General features: G+C 43.2%; 1 protein-coding gene across 2 annotated transcripts in view; it reads right to left on the minus strand.

The window, feature by feature from the left end:
* FSTL5 (follistatin like 5) overlaps positions 1–23881 on the minus strand; it is a 644560-nt gene that overhangs the window by 143539 nt on the left and 477140 nt on the right. For both annotated transcript variants that reach the window (XM_083172689.1, XM_083172698.1), the window contains exon 10: positions 2873–3007. In XM_083172689.1, coding sequence (XP_083028815.1) covers positions 2873–3007 — 135 coding nt within the window. The remainder of the gene's footprint in view (positions 1–2872; positions 3008–23881) is intronic.

Consider the following 23881-nt stretch of genomic DNA (forward strand, 5'->3'; position numbering starts at 1 on the left):
AATCCTTTATTTAGTAATAAAAATATCATAAAACTTATGGATATTCACCCACAAAAGGCGTTCATAGGATAGTATATGATCCACGTGAATGAGTATGAGGTATAAATATATCATATGTTGAATAAAAAAGCAAAATAGGTATAGTAAATGTGTTTTTGTGAGTACAAAGATAATAGGAAACATGTAAAAATGTAATAGCGTGTTTGAGTATAGAATGCTGGTGAAAGGGAGGATAATTATTCTGTGCAAGACATTTCTTCCATGTGATTACTTAGCCATGAAGGGTGTTTGAGGATAATCATGTATATACTAAAGTGCAATACTGTACATTTTATATTATGAACACAGAACTGCACTAGCTACACAATCTGTATATGTTCCACCCACACTTCCATGGCTGAATGGAAAAAGAAAACATATTGCATATATTTAAGGTTGGAGCCTCACAATCACCAACTCTGCATGAGTCCACCCACTTCCCTTTTCTTAGTGCAAACAAACCTTTTCTGGGTCAATTTGGAAAACACAATTTCATTAGTTAGCTCCTGAGTTGGGGCTGCAGCCCATAATTCAAATTGGGGAGACCCACCAACTGCTAGTGATTCCCAGCCAGTTATGTTTGCCATTGTTTTGAGGTGGCAGTTGGTGTGACTCTCTTATTTGAATTTTGGACTGTGCTGGAGCCTCCGCTGTACCCAATCATTTGGTTTTACACACCATTTTTTATTTCATTTATTGGAAGTCCCAAATTGCCAGATTGTTTTGAGATTTGCTTCATATAAGAGCTTTGTTGGATGTTTGCTTTTCTATAGGCAGCAAGAACTATGCATATCAAAAAGTCTAATCACAACAAATGCTACTAGGCGGTGCTAGACTTTTGTCATAGTGTACTAATATTCTACTATTAGTTACAAATAATGTATGCTAGTTGTCTTTGTTATAACTACTGTATGTTATTACTCCTATTATTTTATGCATTTAATTCATTTGTGTAAAGTACAGCCTTCTTCTTTAAGGCCTTATTACCACTTATATTTAAAATGAGGTTTCGCTTATGTTGTAGAGACCCTTGGATATTGACTAGACATCCCCATATGTTCACTTGCTGTTAAAGCGGGACACGGTAACTAGGTCGACAAGCATTAGGTCGACCACTGAAGGTCAACATGCATGAAGGTCGACATTACTGAAGGTAGACATGCATGAAGGTCGACATAGGTTAGGTTGTTAGGAACATTAGGTCAACATAAGCATTAGGTCGACATGTGGAAGGTCGACAGTCAAAAAGTAGACATAGGGCGAAATGTAATAGGGTGCGTTTTTTTTTTTTTGCGATTTTTCCCGCAAAATATGCCGTTTTCGGCCATTTTCCGAAAATCGCATATTTTATAGGGTGCGATTTGCGGGAAAAATCGCATTTTTTGAAGGTGCGATTTTTAGTTAGACTAAAAATCGCATCCAGATGTTTTCCCATTAAAAAGGATAGAAGTCGCATATTTAATGGGTTGCGATTTTTAGTAAAGCTTACTAAAAATCGCAAAAAAAATAGACCAGGTTCTGCCTGGCGCTTTTATCAGAAACATGCACAGATCATTGAGATCTGTGCATGGTTCTGTTGTAAAAAAAATAGTTAAAACAAAAAAAAAGAAAAAAAACGGCGTGCGGTCCCCCCCCTAAGCATAACCAGCCCCAGGCTCAAAAAGCCGGTGCTGGTATCATAAAATCAAAGGAACAATCAAGTTGGGGTTCCCTGGATTTTATAAAACCAGCACCAGGCTCAAGGTCCGGCGCTGGTTCCCAAAATACGGGGGACAAAATGACTAGGGGTCCCCCGTATTTTAAGAACCAGCACCGGACACAACCAGCCAGCAGGGTAATGCCACAGCCGGGGGGAGACTTTTTATACAAGTCCCCCCGGCCAAAGCATTAACCCCCTGGCTGGTCAGCATGGGCAGGGGTCCTGTGGAAGTGGGGACCCCCCCAATGAAGGGGCCCCCCCCCCTCCTGGACTTACCAGCCCATGCTGATAGTCCGGGGCTGTCCCCGATGCCCCTGGGCGGTGGGCATCGGGCTGATGACTTGTGTAAAAAAAAGGATAAAAACTATTGTTCTTTACTGGCGAACTATGAGTCCCAGCAAGCCTACCCCGCATGCTGGGACTTGGGGAACCACAAGTCCCAGCATGCGGGGCATTAAAGGGCCCGCTGGCACTTGTAGTTCTGCAGTGAAAAAAATAGTGCACAAAATCACACTGACACCCTGTAAAATAAAACTTTAATACACACAAAACACACACACACTGATACTTACCTACCTTGAGCCCGTAGGTCGGTCCCTGGATCCTGGGTCCGGGCTCCGGGGCTCCAGGGCAGAAGAGTCCGGTTCCGGGGCCTTGGTCCTGGTTCCGGGGCTGGTCCTGGGGTTCCGGGGCTCCTGGCGTGAAGAATCCGGGGTCCGGGATCCGTGGTAGTCCAGAGGGGTACCTAAGGAGGCAAATCCTACTCACCTGCTCCCCGGCGACGACCTCCGGTGACAGCGCTGCTCCCGACTGGTACCCGGCTTCAAGGACTTTGCCCGGCGCTGAGATGTTTCCTCTTCGCCGTCTGTGAACAGAATGATTTCTCGGCCAATCAGGAGCCGAGAAACTCGGCTCCTGATTGGCCAGAAATCATTCTGAATACAGACGCCGACGGAGTAACATCTCAGCGCATCCAGACCTGTTCTCGAGTGCTACTGTATCTTAACATAAAAAAAAAAAAATTCTAAAGGATAGGCTTACAAATTTGTACTCAAAGTAAAATGGACACTAGTAAATTTAAAAGATATGGGATTTTTTTTACTTATTATTTCTACAATTGCAACATGTACATACGTGTCTTTCTGGCTGAATCTTCTACAAAGAGAGAAGAGATGTCCTCATCCACTCCAGCTGCGTTCTTCGCAATGCAAGTGTATGCACCAGTGTCTTCATAGCGCACGTTACTAATGTGGACCTCACTGCCATTTGCTAGAAAAGAGTAAAAAAAAAATTAGCATTAAATTAATTTTTGGGACAAGTCTGTTATTTGTGTGAAAGGTTTTGGACTAATTATAGAAATCCCAAAGTTATACTGTCCTTTAAAATAGGACAAAAATCCTTTGCCATTAGGACTGAGAGAGATAAGACAAAAACAATACACACACTTATTTATGATGGCAAATAGACATTTAGGGTGACATTCTATGGAGTGAGATTTATTTTTTTTTGCGACCCCGCGCAGTTTTTTTTTTAATTGCGATTTCCTGCAAATGTGCGATTTTTAGACCTGAAAATCGCACATTTTCAGGACTAAAGAAATCGCATCAAATCGCACCTAGTCGCACTATTTGGGCCGTTTTTCGCATCTCATTAAATATGCGAAAAACAGCCCAATCTTGCGTTTTCAAAAGTGCGATTAGGTGCAGTAAAAATCATGCGCTTTTTACCGCTACACATAGAATGTCACCCTTTGGGTGAAATTTAATAGGATGAGAGATTCAGAAAGTAAGAGATATGGTAAGAAATCTCCAGTTTTTTTAAAGCGGCAATCATTTACACTGCAAAATCAAACTGGTTTTGCAGTGTAAATGATTGCCGCTTTAAAAAAAAAAAAAAAAGATTTCTTACCAAATCTCTCACTTTCTGTATCTCTCATCCTATTAAATTTCCCCCCAGTAAGCCCCAGCTGCGATAATCAATAGTGGCTGGTGACCAGCCTATTCATTGTTTTGCCGTATTTTCAGATGCATACAGTATATGAATTGTGGTGCCACCGTACATGAGAGAATTAAAAATATACTGTACAGTGCAGTGCAACACAGATTTCGAGTACTGTTTTTTCATTAAATGACATACAGAATATGAGCATAAGGTTTCCATCTGCAGTAGCTGAACTCCCAACACTATTGCAGATCACAGCTGAGGTTTTAAATGTCTTATTATTATACCCAGCAGGTGAGCATCTATGTGCATTCTTATTATTTTAACATTTTGCAGAAGGTAATATTACACTATTAGCTTTTGTTCTTTTCTACTTAGGACATTTTCACCTCTATTATAAGTGTGTCATAATATCTAGTATGATATATGTACAAAACAGTATTAACCTTAATTCTAAGCAGGGATTATAGTTCTGGTTACTGCTGTATATATCTTAGTAATAGGATGGTTTTGTAACTTGCACCAGCCTATGCTAGATGCAAAATGTCAATCAGAAATCGATGGGTACAAAATTCCTACCACTAACCCTATCCTCCTCTTTCCACAGCAAAACCATCCATTCCACAGCATAACCCTAACTGCCCACATACAGCCTACTAATTACCCACCTCCTAGTGCCTAACTCTAAACTGAAGGTCGGTAATAACCTTCAGGATCTGTCAGGATTTTGACTGTATGGATCCTGCAGTCGGTATTCCAACTGGTGAAATCCTGACTGCATCCTATCAGAAACAGGTTTCCCTTCCCTATACATATGATTTTATGGAGACTCAGATATATGCTCAGAACACTATCAAAAGTATGGGTGGTTCCGTGCACTTGCATTTTTGCAGTATCCACCCACCCAATTAGGAAAGGAAGGCCCACTGTACTGCATGTACTGTATGCAAAAACTTGCTACAGAGATCCATCAAACTTAGATTTTTTTTTTGTTATTTATCTCAACATCCAGAATATGCAAACCCCCTTCCAAATATCTTTAATTTGCCCTATTTCTAAAAATACTATTATTCTATAAAAAGAAAGACTAACACTGCTCCTCACCTATATGGGGGAATTAACTGTTGTGCATTCAGGTGGGCACTAGATGGCACCCGATTGAGCCATTTAAGTGTTGCTCCATTCAAATCGTATAGCTGGAGGTACTGACATTGTTGTTATGTTGAATCATACATTACTATAATTCTTCCATTCAAGTCTGCAGATAAGATGTGTTACAAGCCGCGCTGGCGGCTTCTGCCCGACGGGCTCCCGGCAGCGTGTCCCGGCTGTTGCCCGGCAACCGGGACGCCGCTGCGTGACCACGACGGCGGGCGGGGACAGTATTACTAGCCGCACTAGCAGCTTCCGCCGCCGCCCGATGGTCTCCCAGCAGCGCGTCCCGGCCGTTGCCCGGCAACCAGGACGCCGCTGTAGAACCACACTGACAGGCAGGGCTAGGGAGGCGGGGAGCAGCGCATCGCCACTTCCTCCCCAGCAGCAGCGGTTGCCTAGGTGACGGGGGACGCCAGGCAGCCGCAGGGAGGAAGGGGTGTAGCTCTCAGCTGTCTCCACTCGCAGCTGCAGGGCAGGCATTGGCTGGTCAATATATTTAAACCCCTCAAGCCTCTGGTCAGACGCCGGATATAGTTCTGACGTCCTGTCCAGAGTGTTCCCGGTTCCAGAGGCCAGTCCTGTCTGTCAGCTGTTGCTTGCCAGTCCTGTGGGATTTTCCTCTAGCCTTCCAGCTTTCCAGCCCAGACCCTGCCTTGTCCTTGCGCTCAGCAGCATTCCTGTGCACCTACCAGATAAGTGGGAACGTTTCCCATATCTTCCTCTCTTACTACGTTAAGCTGTTTTGCCATCTCAGCCGTGTGTATTTGAAGGTTGCAGGTGTTGCCATTGATTGTTATATATACCACCTCAGAGCATTGTTGCCATTGATTGTTATATACCACCTCAGAGCATTGTTGCCATTGATTGTTATATATACCACCTCAGAGCATTGTTGCCATTGATTGTTATATACCACCTCAGAGCATTGTTGCCATTGACTGTATACATCTTGATTGCCATCTCGGAAGAGTCACCCCTCCTTAGGAGGTTCAGGGCTCCTCGCTGAGCTCCGCACTAGTTAGAGGTTCCCCTTGTTGTCGGCTAGCCTTAGCAGACACGTTGTCACACACAAGACCTGGTGGCATCGGGGTTAGAGCCGGCCTAACTGGCTCTTTCGGACGCGGCTATTATAGGCGAAGCCTAGCACCGCACGTGTCCGTCAACTGCTAGTCCGAGACAACGGAGTTAGGGTCAGCGGGGACGCCCCGAAACCTTAACATTATATCCGGCCAGACAAATATTTAAATATTTTGACTCATTTCATTTAGTAGATGGATCCCACGCAACAGTCTGCGGCTCAGATCCTGGCCGGTCAGGTACATAGCTTGACTCAGAGACTCCAGGACCTTACCCTCCGGGTAGATGTTCAAGACGAGAAGGTAGCACAGTCCCTCGCTACTCCCCGTCAGATTGAACCCAAGGTCAATCTCCCGGATCGATTTTCGGGGGATCGATCCCAATTTTTCAATTTTCGGGAGGCATGCAAATTGTATTTCAAGTTACGCCCACTCTCCTCAGGGTCAGAAATACAAAAGGTTGGGATAATTGTTTCTCTCCTTCAAGGGGATCCTCAGACCTGGGCCTTTGGACTCCCTGCGGATGCAGAAGCCCTCACCTCAGTGAACAATTTCTTTTCGGCTATGGGTCTCCTTTACGATGATCCCGACCGCATCGCTTCAGCAGAGGCGAACCTGCGTTCCCTGAAACTGGGCAGGGGCCCAGCAGAAGCCTACTGTACCGAATTTAGAAGATGGGCGGTCGATTCGGGGTGGAATGACCCCGCTCTCCGTAGTCAGTTCAGGGTTGGCCTGTCCGAAAGCATTAAAGATTGTTTGGTACAATATCCCGTGCCCGCGTCTCTAGATGAGTTAATGAAGCTCACTATTCGAATAGACCGGCGGCTTCGGGAGCGGCAGAGGGAAAAGGCCTCTGGTGGGTGGTTCTCTAGGCCTACTGAGGAGGTGCTCGAGTCCGACGAAGAACCCATGCAGCTGGGTGCAACCCGGCTCTCGGTATCCGAGAAGAACCGTCGCAGAAGCAAGGGCTTGTGTCTCTATTGTGGGGGTCCAGGTCATCGGGCTGTGGAGTGTCCCCAAAAGTCAGTAAAAGACAAAGCCTAAGTGAGGGTGGGGAGCGTCATTTAGGTTTAGCCAGTTTTTCCCCTTTAAACTCAGTATTAATTACCACCATGATCAATTTTGCGGGGGTTGCCACTACTGTCACGGCCTTCTTAGATAGTGGTGCTGCGGGTAATTTTTTAGATTTAGGCCTGGCCATCTCACTCGGTATTCCATCTCTGCCTTTAGACTCCCACGTCTCTGTGTGTGGGCTGGATGGATACCCTTTGATCAACGGCACCATTTCACACCGCACCCCTCTTATAAATCTTGTCGTAGGAGCATTTCACTCTGAGGAAATTTCTTTCTTTCTCTTCCATTGCCCCATGGCCCCATTGGTATTGGGCTTACCATGGATGAGGACCCATAACCCCAACATCAACTGGGAGACTGGTGAAATATTGGAATGGGGTCCCAGGTGTCACCATGAATGTCTCTCCCTTCCACTTCGCATTACTCAAACCTTGTCCCCCTCTTTTCCACCTCAGTATCAAGAGTTCGCCGATGTTTTTTCCAAGAAGGAAGCAGACATTTTACCTCCTCATCGCCCGTTTGATTGTGCCATCAACCTGGTCCCTGGGGCTTCTTTACCGAAGGGACGGTTATATGCTCTCTCGATTCCTGAGACTCAGGCCATGGATTCATATATCCAAGAAAATATTTTAAAGGGGTTTATTCGCCCTTCCAAATCTCCAGTTGGGGCGGGATTCTTTTTTGTAGAGAAAAAAGACGGCTCCCTGCGGCCTTGTATCGACTATCGGGCATTGAATAAGATTACGGTAAAAAATTCTTATCCGTTACCGTTAATTTCAGTTTTATTCGATCAAGTCCGGGAAGCTGTCATTTTTTCCAAAATTGACTTAAGAGGGGCTTACAACCTCATCAGAATACGTGAAGGGGATGAATGGAAAACGGCCTTTAACACTCATACTGGCCATTATGAGTATCTCGTGATGCCGTTTGGCCTGTCTAATGCCCCTGCAGTCTTTCAGGACTTCATCAATGAAGTTCTCCGAGAATATCTTGGAGTCTTCACTGTGGTATATCTTGATGACATACTTATTTATTCTAAAAGCCTTCCGGAACATCGTCAGCACGTCAAACTGGTTCTTCAGAAACTCCGTGAGAATAGCCTATACGCTAAATTGGAAAAATGCGAGTTCGAGGTGGATCAAATTGCATTTCTTGGATACATTATTTCCCCCAGGGGGTTCTCTATGGACCCAAGTAAGGTTCAGGCTGTTCTCTCATGGAACCGCCCCACCAGTTTGAAGGCCGTCCAGAGGTTCTTGGGCTTTGCGAATTATTATCGCCGGTTCATTCGCTCTTTTTCAGACATCGTAGCCCCTATTGTCGAACTTACCAAGAAGGGAGCTGATCCTCAGAGTTGGTCCACTCAAGCTATTGCGGCCTTTGAGAGGCTTAAGGAGGCCTTCTGTTCGGCACCTATTCTGAGACACCCGGACCCTAGAGTGCCCTTCCTGGTAGAAGTGGACGCATCTGAAATCGGAGCTGGTGCTGTATTATCACAAAAGGATCCCTTTGATAAAAAGATCCATCCTTGCGCATACCTTTCTCGCAAATTCTCTTCTGCAGAGAAAAATTATGATGTCGGGAATCGTGAGCTTTTGGCCATCAAATGGGCACTCCAGGAATGGCGCCACTGGTTGGAGGGGGCCAAACATGTGGTCACGGTTATCACTGATCATAAAAATTTAGCCTATATTGAGTCGGCCAAGCGTCTGAATCCCCGACAGGCCAGATGGGCCCTATTTTTTACCAGATTCAATTTCATTATAACCTTCAGACCGGGTCCTAAGAACGTTAAAGCGGATGCCCTATCCCGTAGTTTTCAGCCGCTTCAAGAACCCAAGTCTCCGGAGGTTGCCATTGTGCCAGCATCTATCATCATGGCCGGTCTAACGCAAGATCTAGCTTCCCAGGTCGTGGCATCCCAGGTTCTGGCTCCCAAAGGTACTCCGGAAGGTCGTCTGTTTGTGCCTAAAACCCTCCGGATGTTGGTTCTTAAAGAATTCCACTCCACTAAAGTTTCTGGCCATCCCGGAGTAAAGAAGACAGTGGAGTCACTGTCCCGAGCGGTGTGGTGGCCCACTATTCGGTCGGACACTTATCAGTTTGTCATGTCCTGCGAGGTCTGTGCCCGAAATAAATCCTCCAGAAGATCACCCATTGGCCATTTATATCCACTGTCCATCCCTCACAAACCATGGTCTCACATCTCCATGGATTTCATTGTGGAGCTGCCCTTATCCGGTTCCTACAACACCATCTGGGTAACCGTAGACCGCTTCAGCAAGATGGCCCACTTTGTTCCTTTACGGAAAATTCCCAGCGCCCAAGACTTGGCTCGTCTGTTCATTCAACATATTTTTAAATTACACGGACTTCCTGTGGATATCGTGTCGGATAGGGGATCTCAGTTTGTGGCCAGATTCTGGAGATCCTTCTGTAAAAGTCTGGACATCCATGTGAGTCTCTCTTCGGGGCATCATCCTCAATCTAATGGACAGACCGAAAGAACCAATCAAAGTCTGGAACAGTACTTAAGGTGCTTTGTCTCTAAATGCCAAAATGACTGGGCTGAGTTACTTCCAGTAGCGGAGTTCTCTTACAATAATTCGTGTCACACGGCCTCTGGGAGATCTCCTTTTTATTGTAATACTGGCATACATCCGAAAGCCAATGCTTTTGATATTCAGTCACAAGACACTCCCTCCTCGTCTCTGGTAGCTCATTTAAGGAAGTCTTGGAAGAAGATTCATGAAGCCCTTAAACGGGCATCCCTTGCTTCTAAACGTTCTGTCGACAGACATAGAAGACCTTGCCGGTTCAGGGTAGGACAAAGGGTGTGGGTATCCACTCGTAATATTAAACTCCACCAGGCCACAGCGAAGTTGGGTCCAAAGTTTATTGGGCCGTTTCTAATTCTCAAGAAAGTCAATCCTGTAGCCTTCCAATTGTTGTTACCCAGGTCCTTAAAGATTAACAACGTGTTTCACTGTTCTCTCCTTAAGCCGGTGGTTTCCTCTACCCGTTTTGGAACCTCTCAGATCCGTAAAACCAGACCTGTTCTGGTCCAAGGGAATGAAGAATTTGTGGTGGAAAAGATTTTAGATTCCAAGAGGGTTCGGGGACACCTTAAATTCCTTGTACATTGGAAAAATTTCGGGATAGAAGAAAGGTCATGGGTATCGGAGAAATTCCTGCATGCTCCTAAATTAAAGGCCCTGTTTTTCAAGCAGTTCCCTGAGAAGCCTGGGGCCAAGGGTTCGGTGACCCCTCCTCAAGGGGGGGGTACTGTTACAAGCCGCGCTGGCGGCTTCTGCCCGACGGGCTCCCGGCAGCGTGTCCCGGCTGTTGCCCGGCAACCGGGACGCCGCTGCGTGACCACGACGGCGGGCGGGGACAGTATTACTAGCCGCACTAGCAGCTTCCGCCGCCGCCCGATGGTCTCCCAGCAGCGCGTCCCGGCCGTTGCCCGGCAACCAGGACGCCGCTGTAGAACCACACTGACAGGCAGGGCTAGGGAGGCGGGGAGCAGCGCATCGCCACTTCCTCCCCAGCAGCAGCGGTTGCCTAGGCGACGGGGGACGCCAGGCAGCCGCAGGGAGGAAGGGGTGTAGCTCTCAGCTGTCTCCACTCGCAGCTGCAGGGCAGGCATTGGCTGGTCAATATATTTAAACCCCTCAAGCCTCTGGTCAGACGCCGGATATAGTTCTGACGTCCTGTCCAGAGTGTTCCCGGTTCCAGAGGCCAGTCCTGTCTGTCAGCTGTTGCTTGCCAGTCCTGTGGGATTTTCCTCTAGCCTTCCAGCTTTCCAGCCCAGACCCTGCCTTGTCCTTGCGCTCAGCAGCATTCCTGTGCACCTACCAGATAAGTGGGAACATTTCCCATATCTTCCTCTCTTACTACGTTAAGCTGTTTTGCCATCTCAGCCGTGTGTATTTGAAGGTTGCAGGTGTTGCCATTGATTGTTATATATACCACCTCAGAGCATTGTTGCCATTGATTGTTATATACCACCTCAGAGCATTGTTGCCATTGATTGTTATATATACCACCTCAGAGCATTGTTGCCATTGATTGTTATATACCACCTCAGAGCATTGTTGCCATTGACTGTATACATCTTGATTGCCATCTCGGAAGAGTCACCCCTCCTTAGGAGGTTCAGGGCTCCTCGCTGAGCTCCGCACTAGTTAGAGGTTCCCCTTGTTGTCGGCTAGCCTTAGCAGACACGTTGTCACACACAAGACCTGGTGGCATCGGGGTTAGAGCCGGCCTAACTGGCTCTTTCGGACGCGGCTATTATAGGCGAAGCCTAGCACCGCACGTGTCCATCAACTGCTAGTCCGAGACAACGGAGTTAGGGTCAGCGGGGACGCCCCGAAACCTTAACAAGATGTCAGTTTACTTTGCAGAATATTTGAATATTTGGTACTTGTGTAGTTTCACGGCGGCAGCCTAACCAACAACTGCCTAGCGTATTAGGCGTAATGTCTTCACGGCAGCCCTGCACTGGTGGACGCTAGCGGATGCCAGCAGCGAGGGGATCATGAGGGCACCGGCGGAAAGGCGCTCCATCTGCCTGAGACGCATTTGTGTCTCAGTAATTCTTGCGGCAGGGTACGGCAACCCTGCCCATGATCGCTTTAGGGAGACGGGGTTAAGGGTTTGGTAGCACGTGCAACTTGTGCACAAAGGGGGGAGGGGTGTGGTGCACAACTGCGTCACATGCACAATAAAGGATCCATTTGCCAGTGCTCCATGCTACATACATGTTACATACTGGCAAATGCCTCCTTTTCAAACCCCCACGAGCCCCGTGAGGGGACACGTTATGTGTCCTCCCGACCTGTTCATAGCCCCACTATCCATGTCAGCATGGAGTTGATTTTATAAAGTGTGGCGAGTGCAGCAAGCCACTGAGACCGAAGTGTGGCGAGGGGACGTGGATTACTTTACATGTATTCCGCGTCCACTCGCCACGCTTCGGGCTTGGTGGCTCGCCACACTTTATAAAATCAACTCTACGCCGACGCAGGACACTACAATGATTATGACAGGGATGCTGGCTACGCTAACTATGCTGGCCACGGGGGGCGTGGCCTGGAGCGCAAGGAAGAAGGACGCAGGGAAGCTGAGCTCCGTTCCTGATACATCACATACCACCAATTTCAGCAGATTTCCTTGCCTCTCCTGCCGCAAAACACCACCGCAAGACCCCACTAGCACCAAGAACACGGTGAGAGTATTTTCTACACCCTGCACTACCTCCAGCACCGTAGACCCACGGAGACGCCAGAGAAGGCCGGACGCCGCCATCTTAGACATAGACGACGAGTACAGCGTCTCCCGCTCGGCACTGGCATACCATCAGCGCAGTGCCTGGAGCGGTGAGGGAGAGCTGTAAACCCCGGCGCCCAGCACAGATATACCCGCTGAAGGATAACAGCTCCGGTGGGACAAAGAAACGCTGACACGCTACAGAACGCAAGCACTCTGCTAAACACGCCATCTTGCAGGGTAAGCAGCGTTATACGCGGAACCTCCAATACCACTCTGACCTTGGTGCATACATCTATAATTATAACCACACATATTGGTACAAGTACCCAAGCTTCTCACCTTAAGCAACTACTGCTTATTGTTCACTTTATCTGATTTATGCAATTGAACTTAAATAATTATGTAACCTGCTAAAGAGACGCCATAGCTGATCGGCCTATGCTCACTAACTGAAACAATTGCCGCATAGACAGGTTGGAGTAAATAACTCACCCAACCCGCCCCATCGCCTGATCCCTCTCCATAACTTTCCAAGCTGTCTGCCCGAAGGAAATCCCGCTCTAGATCCCCCAGACATCAGCCGAGCATTATGGACAAATTTAAATCTCCACCACCTCCGGCTAAAACCCAAACCCAAAACCTGCAATCCCCACAACCACAGAGGCAGGAGAAAAGAAGGGGAGATCACTCCTTAGCCCCAAACCCAGATAACGCCCAGGGCACACCGCTTGCTAAAAAACCAATAGGCGAACAGTCTCCAGACATGTCCTCAATAATACCTACAACAGGCTCTTCTCCGCTCTCATATTCTGATATAGCCGAGGCTATTCACACCACTATGGCCCCACTACTACAAAAAGCTGTAACCGACATTACAGAACAGATCCATGCTCTTAACTGCCGTGTTAATACAGCAGAGAACAGAATAAGTGACAACTCAGATCAAATCGTCTCTCTACAACGCTCTGTAAAGTCACTACAAATGGAAAATAGAAGGCTTATTGACTCAGTAGAAAACATTGAGAACAGAGCAAGGAGATGTAACCTAAGGATAACAGGCCTGCCCGAAACTCTAAAAGGCACTCAGTTAGAGCACTTTGTAAGAAATACCTTGCCAAAACTGCTAAATGTGGAAAACGAATGTGCTGACCTAGTAGTGGAGAGGGTCCACAGAATGGGAACCTTACAGCCCCAACCTACAGCTAAACCGAGAGTGGTGATCTTTAAAGTTTTGAACTTTCTACACAAACAACTACTTTGGGCGGCTTCAAGGAAAATCAACCCTATCACCTGGGACTCACATACTATCCGTCTTTATCAAGATTTTTCACTGGAACTATCCAAAACTCGCAGATCCTTCAACCCAGTTTGCTCTGAGCTGGTAAAGACCAATACAAAATTCTACATGATGTACCCGGCGCGCCTAAGAATCTTCACGCCTCTGGGCTTCAAAGATTTTACATCGCCGCAAGAAGCCAAGAAATTCATGGATAGCCTGGAAAAAGACCAAGACTCTAGGGATATTACAGATATCCCAGCACCAGACTGAACCGTAATTGTATCACCTTTTTCTTAATTATATTTCCATTATAGGATTATTTTAATCCAGGTATTTTGGAAAACCCCGTTATGGGACTTAGAATGTGTATAGAATGTTTAAAAAAAAAAAAAAAAATGTTTAAAAATGTTTAAACGGTTTAAACTGTTTACACCTCAGACCTTCTTTCGAAGGATTATAGTCAGGAGGAATATGGCTGACGGATGCATAACACGTTGGTTGGCATAGAGTCGTATTAGTTAGGGGCTCTAGTTTAGGAGTACATTTTAGATCTCAAAAGTTCTATTGCTACACTAGATTTGTCTTAGAAATATCTACACTAGTATCAATATGATGTTAGACTCTTTTGTTTTTCTTTTTCTCTTTTTCGTTCTTTTTCTCCCTTTTGTCTTTATTGTCTTATTCCGGTCCTCTTTCCCTTGTGTGTCATCCCTTGTCCCAGTCCAATCCAGCACCACATTTTATTGCAGAGTATCTGAAATGAAACTAATATGTCTCTTGTCATAGGCTCATTAAACATAAGAGGAATACACACTCCAGCAAAGAGGCGAAAACTACTAACCTACCTGGGCAAACAAAAAGTTGACTTGATCTGCTTGCAGGAAACGCACCTCCTCCCTCCTGAGATTAAAAAATTGGGAATAATGAACTGGGAAGTATTAGGCTCGGCCTATCTAAATTCTAAATCTTCTGGAGTAGTTATACTCGCAAAAAAACAATTGAATATAAAAGTTCTTAAGGAGGAAGCAGATCCTGCTGGTAGATATACCATAATTTCTATAGAAGTTTTTAATAAATTACTCACGGTATGCAATATATATGCACCAACACAGTATAAGAGATCCTTTTTTACAAATATTATTGCTAAACTATATAATTATGACCCCAAATCACTTATACTGTGTGGTGACCTAAATTTATTGTCATCTGTAATACTGGACCGTACTCCCCCCCCAAAAAATCCAATCATTCTCCCAAAAATTGGTGTCCCATATCTTGCCAAATGTTTCAACTTGGTGGACTCATGGAGGACACTTAATCCTATTGAACTAGAATATACATGCCTATCCCTGACACATAAAACATGGTCAAGATTGGACTACATATTAATTCCCGAACCACTACTACCGAACCTCACTACAGCCCAAATTTTACCCCCAATACTATCAGATCATGGCCTAGTTACCATTAATTTAACCTTATCCCAAAAAGAAAAAAACACTCCCCAATGGAGATTCCCCTCCCATCTAGCTCAATCTAAAGCACTTAGAGATAAATTAGCCCAATCATGGACAAACTATGCTACTGATAACGCACAATATGAAGATGAACACCCAAAAACTTTTGGCAAGCAGCAAAAGCCGTAATAAGAGGTGAAGTCCTGGCATATGTTTCAAGAATAAAAAAAAACCAAAACACTGAATACAGAGAGTTACAAGTTAAATTGACACTAGACTTCCAAAACTTTAAACTTTCCCCTACATTGGAAAATAAATCCAAATACCAATTATCTAAAGCTAAATATGATGAATATCTCCAACTCCAAGCTGATAACTATTTGTTCAATGTAAATGCAAAATTCTACAAGTTTGGAAACAGAGTCGGCAAGCTTCTGACCAACTTACTCCAGGGTTCTAGAACCCAAAATACCGTCCAACCAATATTAAAACCAGATGGATCATTTACAAAAAATAACATTCAAATAGTCGAGAGATTTAGAGACTACTATCAAAAATTATACTCTCCACCGGAGGAGTCCCCGAAGGAGCGAATACATGAAGCTCCCCTCCCACCTGATCCCCGTTTAAATCGCCCAGTGAATTACTGGGATTCAATTCCAATGCCACAAGTCCCAAAGCATTTGATAGATAACCTTATACAACCAATAACAAAGGAAGAAGTAGTAAAAACTATAGGGAAATTAAAACTAGCTAAGGCCCCAGGACCCGATGGGTTTACGAATGAGTTCTACAAAGCTATGTCACATCAAATCGCGGAACCGCTTACAAAATGTTTAAATGAAATTATACTAAGTGGAACTTTACCTGACCACTTTTCCGACGCAATAATAAAAGTTATCCCTAAACCGGGTAGACCCCTAAATTTAACAAGCTCATATAGGCCAATATCGTTACTCAACGTTGATTACAAAATTTTTACTAAGATTATAGCAGAAAGACTGACCCCTATTTTGCCTTATATAATACATGGAAACCAAACAGGCTTCATAACAGGACGACATTCAGTCGTAAATGTCAGAAGAGTTTTGGCTGCTATACAAAAATTGAATACTGATCCGTTGGCCTCCTCGGCGTCTGGTGCAGTCTTGACGCTGGACGCCGAGAAGGCTTTCGACATGGTGTTGTGGCCACATCTTTTTAATACCTTGTCAAGATTTGGATTTCCAATTCTATTTACTAATATAATCCGCACCTTATACTCGACGCCAGCCTCCACAATAGCGTGTAATGGAACTATCTCATCCCCCTTTATACTTGCCAGAGGAACCAGACAGGGGTGTCCTCTCTCCCCTCTCCTATTTGCGATCGCCATTGAGCCCTTTGCTATAGCAGTGAGAACTTCTCCTTTGATTCAGGGTATCCAAATAGATAAAGAAGAATTAAAAATCGCATTATTCGCCGACGACACACTCATATTTATAACTAAACCCTCCCAATCCTTACCTGCCCTCCTTAACCTCATTCGCTCCTTCGGTGCTCTTTCGGGCTATAAAGTTAATCTAACTAAGTCAGAAATCTTGCCCCTAGGTCCTGTTGACCCATACTTGTATAATAATCCAGACATACCATTTGTAGTAAATACTTCACATTTCAAATATCTTGGAGTACAAATTCCTGCAGATCTTACCAAGCTATATGGATTAAACTTTTCTCCGGTTATCACGAAAATAACCACTAAATTAGAAGCATGGAGAGATTTGCCAATTTCCCTTTTAGGAAGATTGGCTATTATAAAATCAATAATTTTCCCAAAATTTTTTTATAACATGCAAATGTTACCGATTACTCTAACTGCACTAGATATTACAAAACTAGATTCATTATTTTTAAAATTTATCTGGCAAAACAAAAGAGCCAGAATAGCGAAACGTAAGCTTAAAACATTGAGGTCCCAAGGAGGATTAGGACACCCTGACCTATATGCATATTCATTAGCGATACACTATAGATATCTAGCAGACTGGATTCTTGCACGTTCCGTCTACATAGATTTCAACTTAGACAGCGCTATATTTGCCCCCCACTCCCCTAGTGCACTTATTCAGCTTCCCACCTCTATGATTCCGAAGAAAATAAAAGCCCACATTCTCTTCCATGACACTTATATGGCTTGGTCAAAAATCAATAAGAAAACAGGCAGGAAACCGCTTCTTACATCACATGTCCCACTATGGGGAAACCCACTATTTCCTCCTTCTCTTTCAAATCCGGAATACACAAAGTGGAAGGAAAAAGGATTGGACAACTCGTCAAAAATGTTTGACCCAGGAGGTAATATGCACTCTTTCGAATACTTGGCCTCAAAATATACCTTACCTAAATCACATTTATTTATGTTTTTACAAGTGAGACACTACTTACTATCCATAAACCTGCCAAAGACGCTAAGTAATCCCATACCCCCATCAGCCCAATTCACCAATTTAGACTCTTTATTTAATCATATTATTGCAAAACCCTATAAAGTGAAATATTTGTACAACATACTAATGACCATCGACTTAGACAAAGACCCGCAATGGAATATGCTTTGGGCAAAATGGAATACAGACATACCAGACTTACCACAAGTCAGCTCAATATTAGAATCACATGAAATAAATCTTAGGTCCCTAAAATCGGTATATTTACAGGAGGTTTATGTAAGGACCCTGCACAGAGCATATATAACACCGTCTAGACGAAAATATATGGTCCCAGATGAAACTGGGCAATGTACTAAATGTGGGAAAAATAATGCCGACTTCCCACACAATATGTGGGATTGCTATAAATTAAGAATATATTGGAATAAGATACTGCAATTTTTAAGTAACATGTTTCATACTAATTTTACCCCAAACATAGCTGCCTATATGGGAATATCATATCAAGAATGGCCCCTTCAGACTTTTAACAAGAAGGAGATATCTTTACTTATAATGATACTCACTACAGCGAGGAAATGTATATTAATAAAGTGGACTAAAAAATCTGCTCCTACTATAACACAACTCAAACAAAAACTTTTACAAATGTTATATTTTGAGAGGCGTTATGCCAGACTGGATTTGGTGAACGGAGCGAGATCCTTCTACCAAAAATGGTCTATTTTTATTGACACATTGGATGTACAAGTAAAAGAACATATCTCCTCTGTTTTTGAAAATAGAACACCATTTAATGTTTCTTGATGTGAGCAGTGTCTTTCTTCTTACTTCTTTTTCTTATTTTTTTTAATGTAATAAAAACAGGATCTTATTGTCTTAAAAATGTCGATACTACTATTTTAATGTGTATATGCAAACTTATAACATAGGAATAATAGGTATAATAGATATGAGACCTCTCTTTTCTCACTTTTTGCCATTTATGATAAAGAAAATGTGAAGACTGGTTGAGCTGTGATCCCCCCCCCCCCCCCATCCCTTCCTACCCCCCCCCATTTTACTTTTAAACCCTTCGTCTTTAATTACGTTAACCCCCCCTCTATTAGTGTTTATTTGTTTGTATGTTCAAATGTTTAGAATAATAGAAATGTTTGTACTTTAAGTGTATACCTTTCTATATCTCATTTACTTCTGGATATCTCCTGAGTACTAAGAATCCTAAAAGCCTTAAAGATTTGCTTAAGAGCAGTTGGAAAATAAAGACACTCAAGGATTATTTGAATAAGATAATACTTTATTTTTGATAACATTGTCTAGGAGATATATGATGTGATATGACATATTATACAATATTTAACATATTAATGCTCAAGTCAAATTATCACTATATGTACAAACATTTATCTGATTACTATTTGTAATACATGTCTGAACAAAAAATACTTTAATAAAAAGCATTTAAAAAAAAAAAACTATGCTGGCCACGGGAACTGCCGCCGTGAAATACTGACTATGCTAACTACATAAGAGGCCACAGGAACACTACGCTACTTCTGACAGGGACGCTGACTACACAAACTATGCTGGCCACGGGAACACTACGCTGTTTCTGACAGGGACGCTATGCTGACTACATAACTGCCGCAGTGAAACTACACAAGTACCGAATATTTAAATAACATGTTTCTTAAGGTGCCCATGCACAGTATAATTGCCGGGTGCGATGAGATGCGCGCTCCCATCACATATTTCATCGCACACCTCAAAAAGTATGTGCGGCATATACTTTTTCAACTAGATCTCACCTCATCTCATCTCATCTCATTGAATTGCAAAACATATGCGATGCGATTGTATACAATAATTGTACCGTGTATGGGCACCTTTAAATTTGGCCTTATTACTATACAGATGGAGCCAGCCTCCCTCTTGCTGGCGAATCGCCAGATTGTCTCCGCTGGCGATCCGCCAGCGGCAAAGCGCTCCTTATGACTGAGACGCGCGTGCGTCTCAGTTTCCGGGCGGCGGGGTGACGGGAACCCTGTCCGTCTATGCTTCAGGGAGATGGACAGGGTCGGTGGGAGAGCAGGGAGGTGGTGGGGACCCCGGGTGACCGCTGGCAAGCCGGCGAGGACCCAGGGGAAGCGCCGTAGGAAGGGGACGCACGTGCATCTCGTGCGCGCGCGTCCCCTTTCGCAGATCAGATGGCGGCTGGCGGGGGATGGCGGCTGGCGATTCTTCGCCATCCCCTGCAAAGCTGGGACCCGCTCCATCTGTATGTTCAATGTACTAGCTTTCTTTAACTTGACAAATACATATTGAAATCCAGAAGTAAGAAATGTAAATTTATCTACTGTATTTTGAGAGCACTTCCCAAAAATGTTCATGCTTTCAAATACTGTAACTATAGCAAGAAATACTATAGATATTATATTATTGCCTTTCACTGTCTTCTCAACATTTGGTGTATGACAGGTCATGAGTTTCGTTTAATACAAAGATTAATACATTTTGGGGGTATGCAGCTGAAAAGCAGCTGAGCAAGAAATGAAATGAGAACAAACTGCATTACTTTTGCGAATTTTGTAATTACCTGTCAATCAGTGTTTAAGGAAATTTTTAAATAAAATACAAGTTGCTCCAATAAGAATGAACCTAATACAATAGTGACAAATATGATTACATTACTTTGAAGGGAAGTACGTGTTTTAATATATGAAGATGTTGACTTCGGTACAGCTCTACCCTAGCAGTGGCCCACTTACTGTACACAATTTTCTTCAATATTAAATACACATCTGGACCATATATTAATCACAACCAGAAAGTGCCTAATTTTGGAGGAATTGTTGTGGAGATAAGGAATAATCCTTATCTCCACAACATTGTGTCTGTCAGTACATTGAGCATTTGCATGTAAATGACTTGGGTTAATTGAACTACCCATTCTGAACCCAGTGGTACCACCTTGCTATTTAGTCTTAAGGTGTGTGGTGTTTACACACGGTGAGATCTGGCTGATCTTGCTATTGATTTTGACCACTGAGTCTGCCTATCACCAATTAAGGATGTCAATGAGTAACATCCTTCTTGTACTTAATTCAGGTGGCAGCTGTGGAACTTTTAAGACGCAACTTGCATATTTTCATTTGATGGGGGGGCAGTAGGTTAAAGTTTGCCTAGAGTACAGAGAATCCTTACACCATCCCTGTTTAGTGTATTTTTGCATTCAGTAAGTTGTGCAAAATAAAATAAACTTGTAAAAAAGAAATTAAAAAGAGACACCACAACTGCTACTGTATATGCATTACCAATATAGCACACACACAAACATGCACTTTTCTTTTCAAATATGGTATCCCTGGAGCCCAGAATTATCTGTAGAAAAGGTTGGAAAGAGCTGTGATTTTAGCCATGTTTTGTTTTACTAAGATAACTTGGCTATAGAAGTTTGATATTGCTCTCCATTTTTTTATCTAGTTAGTAAAGGAAAATGTTAAAATGCACTTACACAATGCAATTAATTGATAGTTACAGCAAGATATTAAATACAAATACAATACATATATTCCAGACAAATGAATTCTCATTTCTCATTGAGGATGTCCCTGTTTTGCCCAACACAGTATAAGCTCCGCCTTCTCAGTATAGCATGTATGGTTGTGAATTTGGTGTATGTGACTGGTGCAGTGGTAATGTATGGTTCATTATTATACCCCTCATGCATCTGTTTCAAATTAACCTGCAAACATGCACAGAAACTACACAGTGTAATGCTTACAGATACATCAGAAAATGAGGAGGTGATAGAGTACTGAAGACATGCATTTAAAGCTAGATTTTCTATTTATTTGTATTATACTTCACTGTAAAAAACAACAATATACAGTACTACAAAGTGAACAAAATGTTATACAAGTATACAAAGAACAGTATATTCATTTTTGCCTTTAGACTAAAGACTATTGTGTATGAGAAGAGAATACTGTAATTGTTATAGCCCACCACTAAATTCTTTAAAATAATGCTCATATACACATAATAGAATACATTCGGTAAAACTGAAAGCTGGACAGATAAAGTGCATTTCGAGGAGTCAGTATGAGAATAAATAATTTAAAGAAAGGCTTTCCAAAGAAATATATTTTCTACTAGATCTTATAAATTGAAAGAGATGTTTGAAGAATATTCTGTCTAAGAAATTCCATAAGAAGGAGGAGATGAGTAGAGAGGATTTAGGACATGAAACAGTTATAAAGTATAAAAAGTACAAAGAGGAGACCTCCAAGTGTGACAATAAGAGAAGAGAGTGAGGTTAGTTACTTAGCATTATATGAATTCAGTTATTTCATAAATGAAAGGTAGCAAGTTGTAGTAAGATATAAGAGGCTACCTATAGTAGAAGAAGTCTGTCAGCCCTTTAATAGATCACAGGAGAACGTGTGGACTGTCCCAAAAGATACTACATTGGCAAGGTGTAAACTGATGATGTTTGAAGCTCTAGTTGTAATTCAGTGAGTACTACAACTAACAGAAACTACTTTTCCAACATGAACACGTGTTACTGTAAGTAGCCGATAAAAAAAGAGATCCATTGCACCGGAAATCTTGAAAATAATACTTTTAAGTATACTGATCTCTCCAAAAAAAAAAGATACCCCTTAAATATTATGTGATCTGATCTTAAACAATAATAAAGAAAAGGGTGCTACCACGGACAAATGTAGATATGTGCCAATTACAAAAAGAAGAAATAAGTCTACAAACAGTGTGTGTGTGTGTGTGTGTATATATATATATATATATATATATATATATATATATATATATATATATGTCTAGTGTCCGTGTGTAACTAAAACACTGCCATCTGATGGCAGAGAGTGAAACTACATTTTGTTCTCTTTCACACATCTAGATACCGAGAGGCAACCACACATACAGAAAAACAGAAGAAATCACAAGGTAGCAAGCTAGCTTTTGAAGCTTTTGCTTTGAGCGGAGTTAGCTTTTACACACACATAGAGGACCAGTTTTAGGTCCTCTGCTTTTCTCAATCTATACCTCATCTCTTGGAAAACTAATCAGCTCTTTTGGATTTCAGTATCATCTGTATGCGGATGATACTCAGCTTTACCTATCCTCCCCGGACCTGTCCCCATCTGTATTGAGCCGTGTCTCTGAATGCCTTTCTGCTGTTTCATCTTGGATGTCATCTCGCCACCTCAAACTTAATATTTTAAAAACAGAATTATATTTCTGCCAATAAATAGTAGTTACCAACCTGATATCTCTATTGCTGTTGAGAATATGACAATCACTCCTACATCTCAAGCTCGCTGCCTAGGTGTTATCCTTGACTCTGAACTTTCCTTTGTACCCCACATTCAATCTGTTTCAAAATCATGCCACACGCACCTAAAAAACATTCAACATTTGCCCTTATCTTACACAAGACACTGCAAAAACTCTAATTTATGCTCTCATCATCTCACGCATTGATTATTGCAATAGTCTCCTTATTGGCCTTCCCAACTACAGACTCTCACTATTACAGTCCATGCAGCCGCAAGGCTAATCTTCTTAAGGCCCATACACACTGGGCGACTTTGAGCGGAAAGTCACTCAAAACAGCAGGTTTGAGCGGCTTTCAGCTCAAAGCCGCTCAGTGTGTATGCCCCAGTGATGAGCGGTGAGCGTTGCTGCGTGCTCCAGGTACCGGGCAGGGGGAAAGCCACTCAGTGTGTATGCACTGAGCTGCTTTCCCTGCAGCGATGACAACACTCATCACTGTCCATACACGCTGGGCATAGTCGCCCAGTGTGTATGGACCTTTAGCTAGAAGTTCATCATCAAAGCTACTCTGTCAGTCACTTCATTGGTTACTTGTATTCTACCGTATTCAATGCAAAATTATTTTACATACACACAAAGCCATAACCAAACTACACCAACATACTCTTCTCTCAAAATATCTTCCAACCGGACCTCTATGCTCCTCCCAAGATCTGCGTCTCTCATCCAGAATCATTACTCGCTCCCATTCCAAATTACAGGACTTTATTAGGGCTTCACCCACTCTGTGGAATGCCCTCCCAAGCACAGTAAGACTCTCCCCCAGTCTCCAAACCTATAAACGTTCCCTGAAAACTCATCTCTTCAGGCAAGCTTATTAAATTCCAGAACTAGTCACGGAACCTTGCATTCTGGTGGAATGCATCTAGACACAGAAGAATTACTCTGGATACCACCAAAAAATAGGAACATAACCACCTCAACCCCCAAAGCAATAAAAGAGACCCTGAAGGTATTGGACACCATCCTAAATACAAAGACTGAATTTATAGCCCCATTAAGACAAACGGAAATAAGAACAATAGCAAAATACATCGCACATTTAAACCTAAAAGAATGGATAGCCAAAGGTATAAAAAACTTACAGGATATATACT

This window comes from Crinia signifera, chromosome 1 (assembly GCF_055691185.1).
Source record: "Crinia signifera chromosome 1, ASM5569118v1, whole genome shotgun sequence".
In the NCBI taxonomy this organism is placed as follows: Eukaryota; Metazoa; Chordata; class Amphibia; order Anura; family Myobatrachidae; genus Crinia; species Crinia signifera.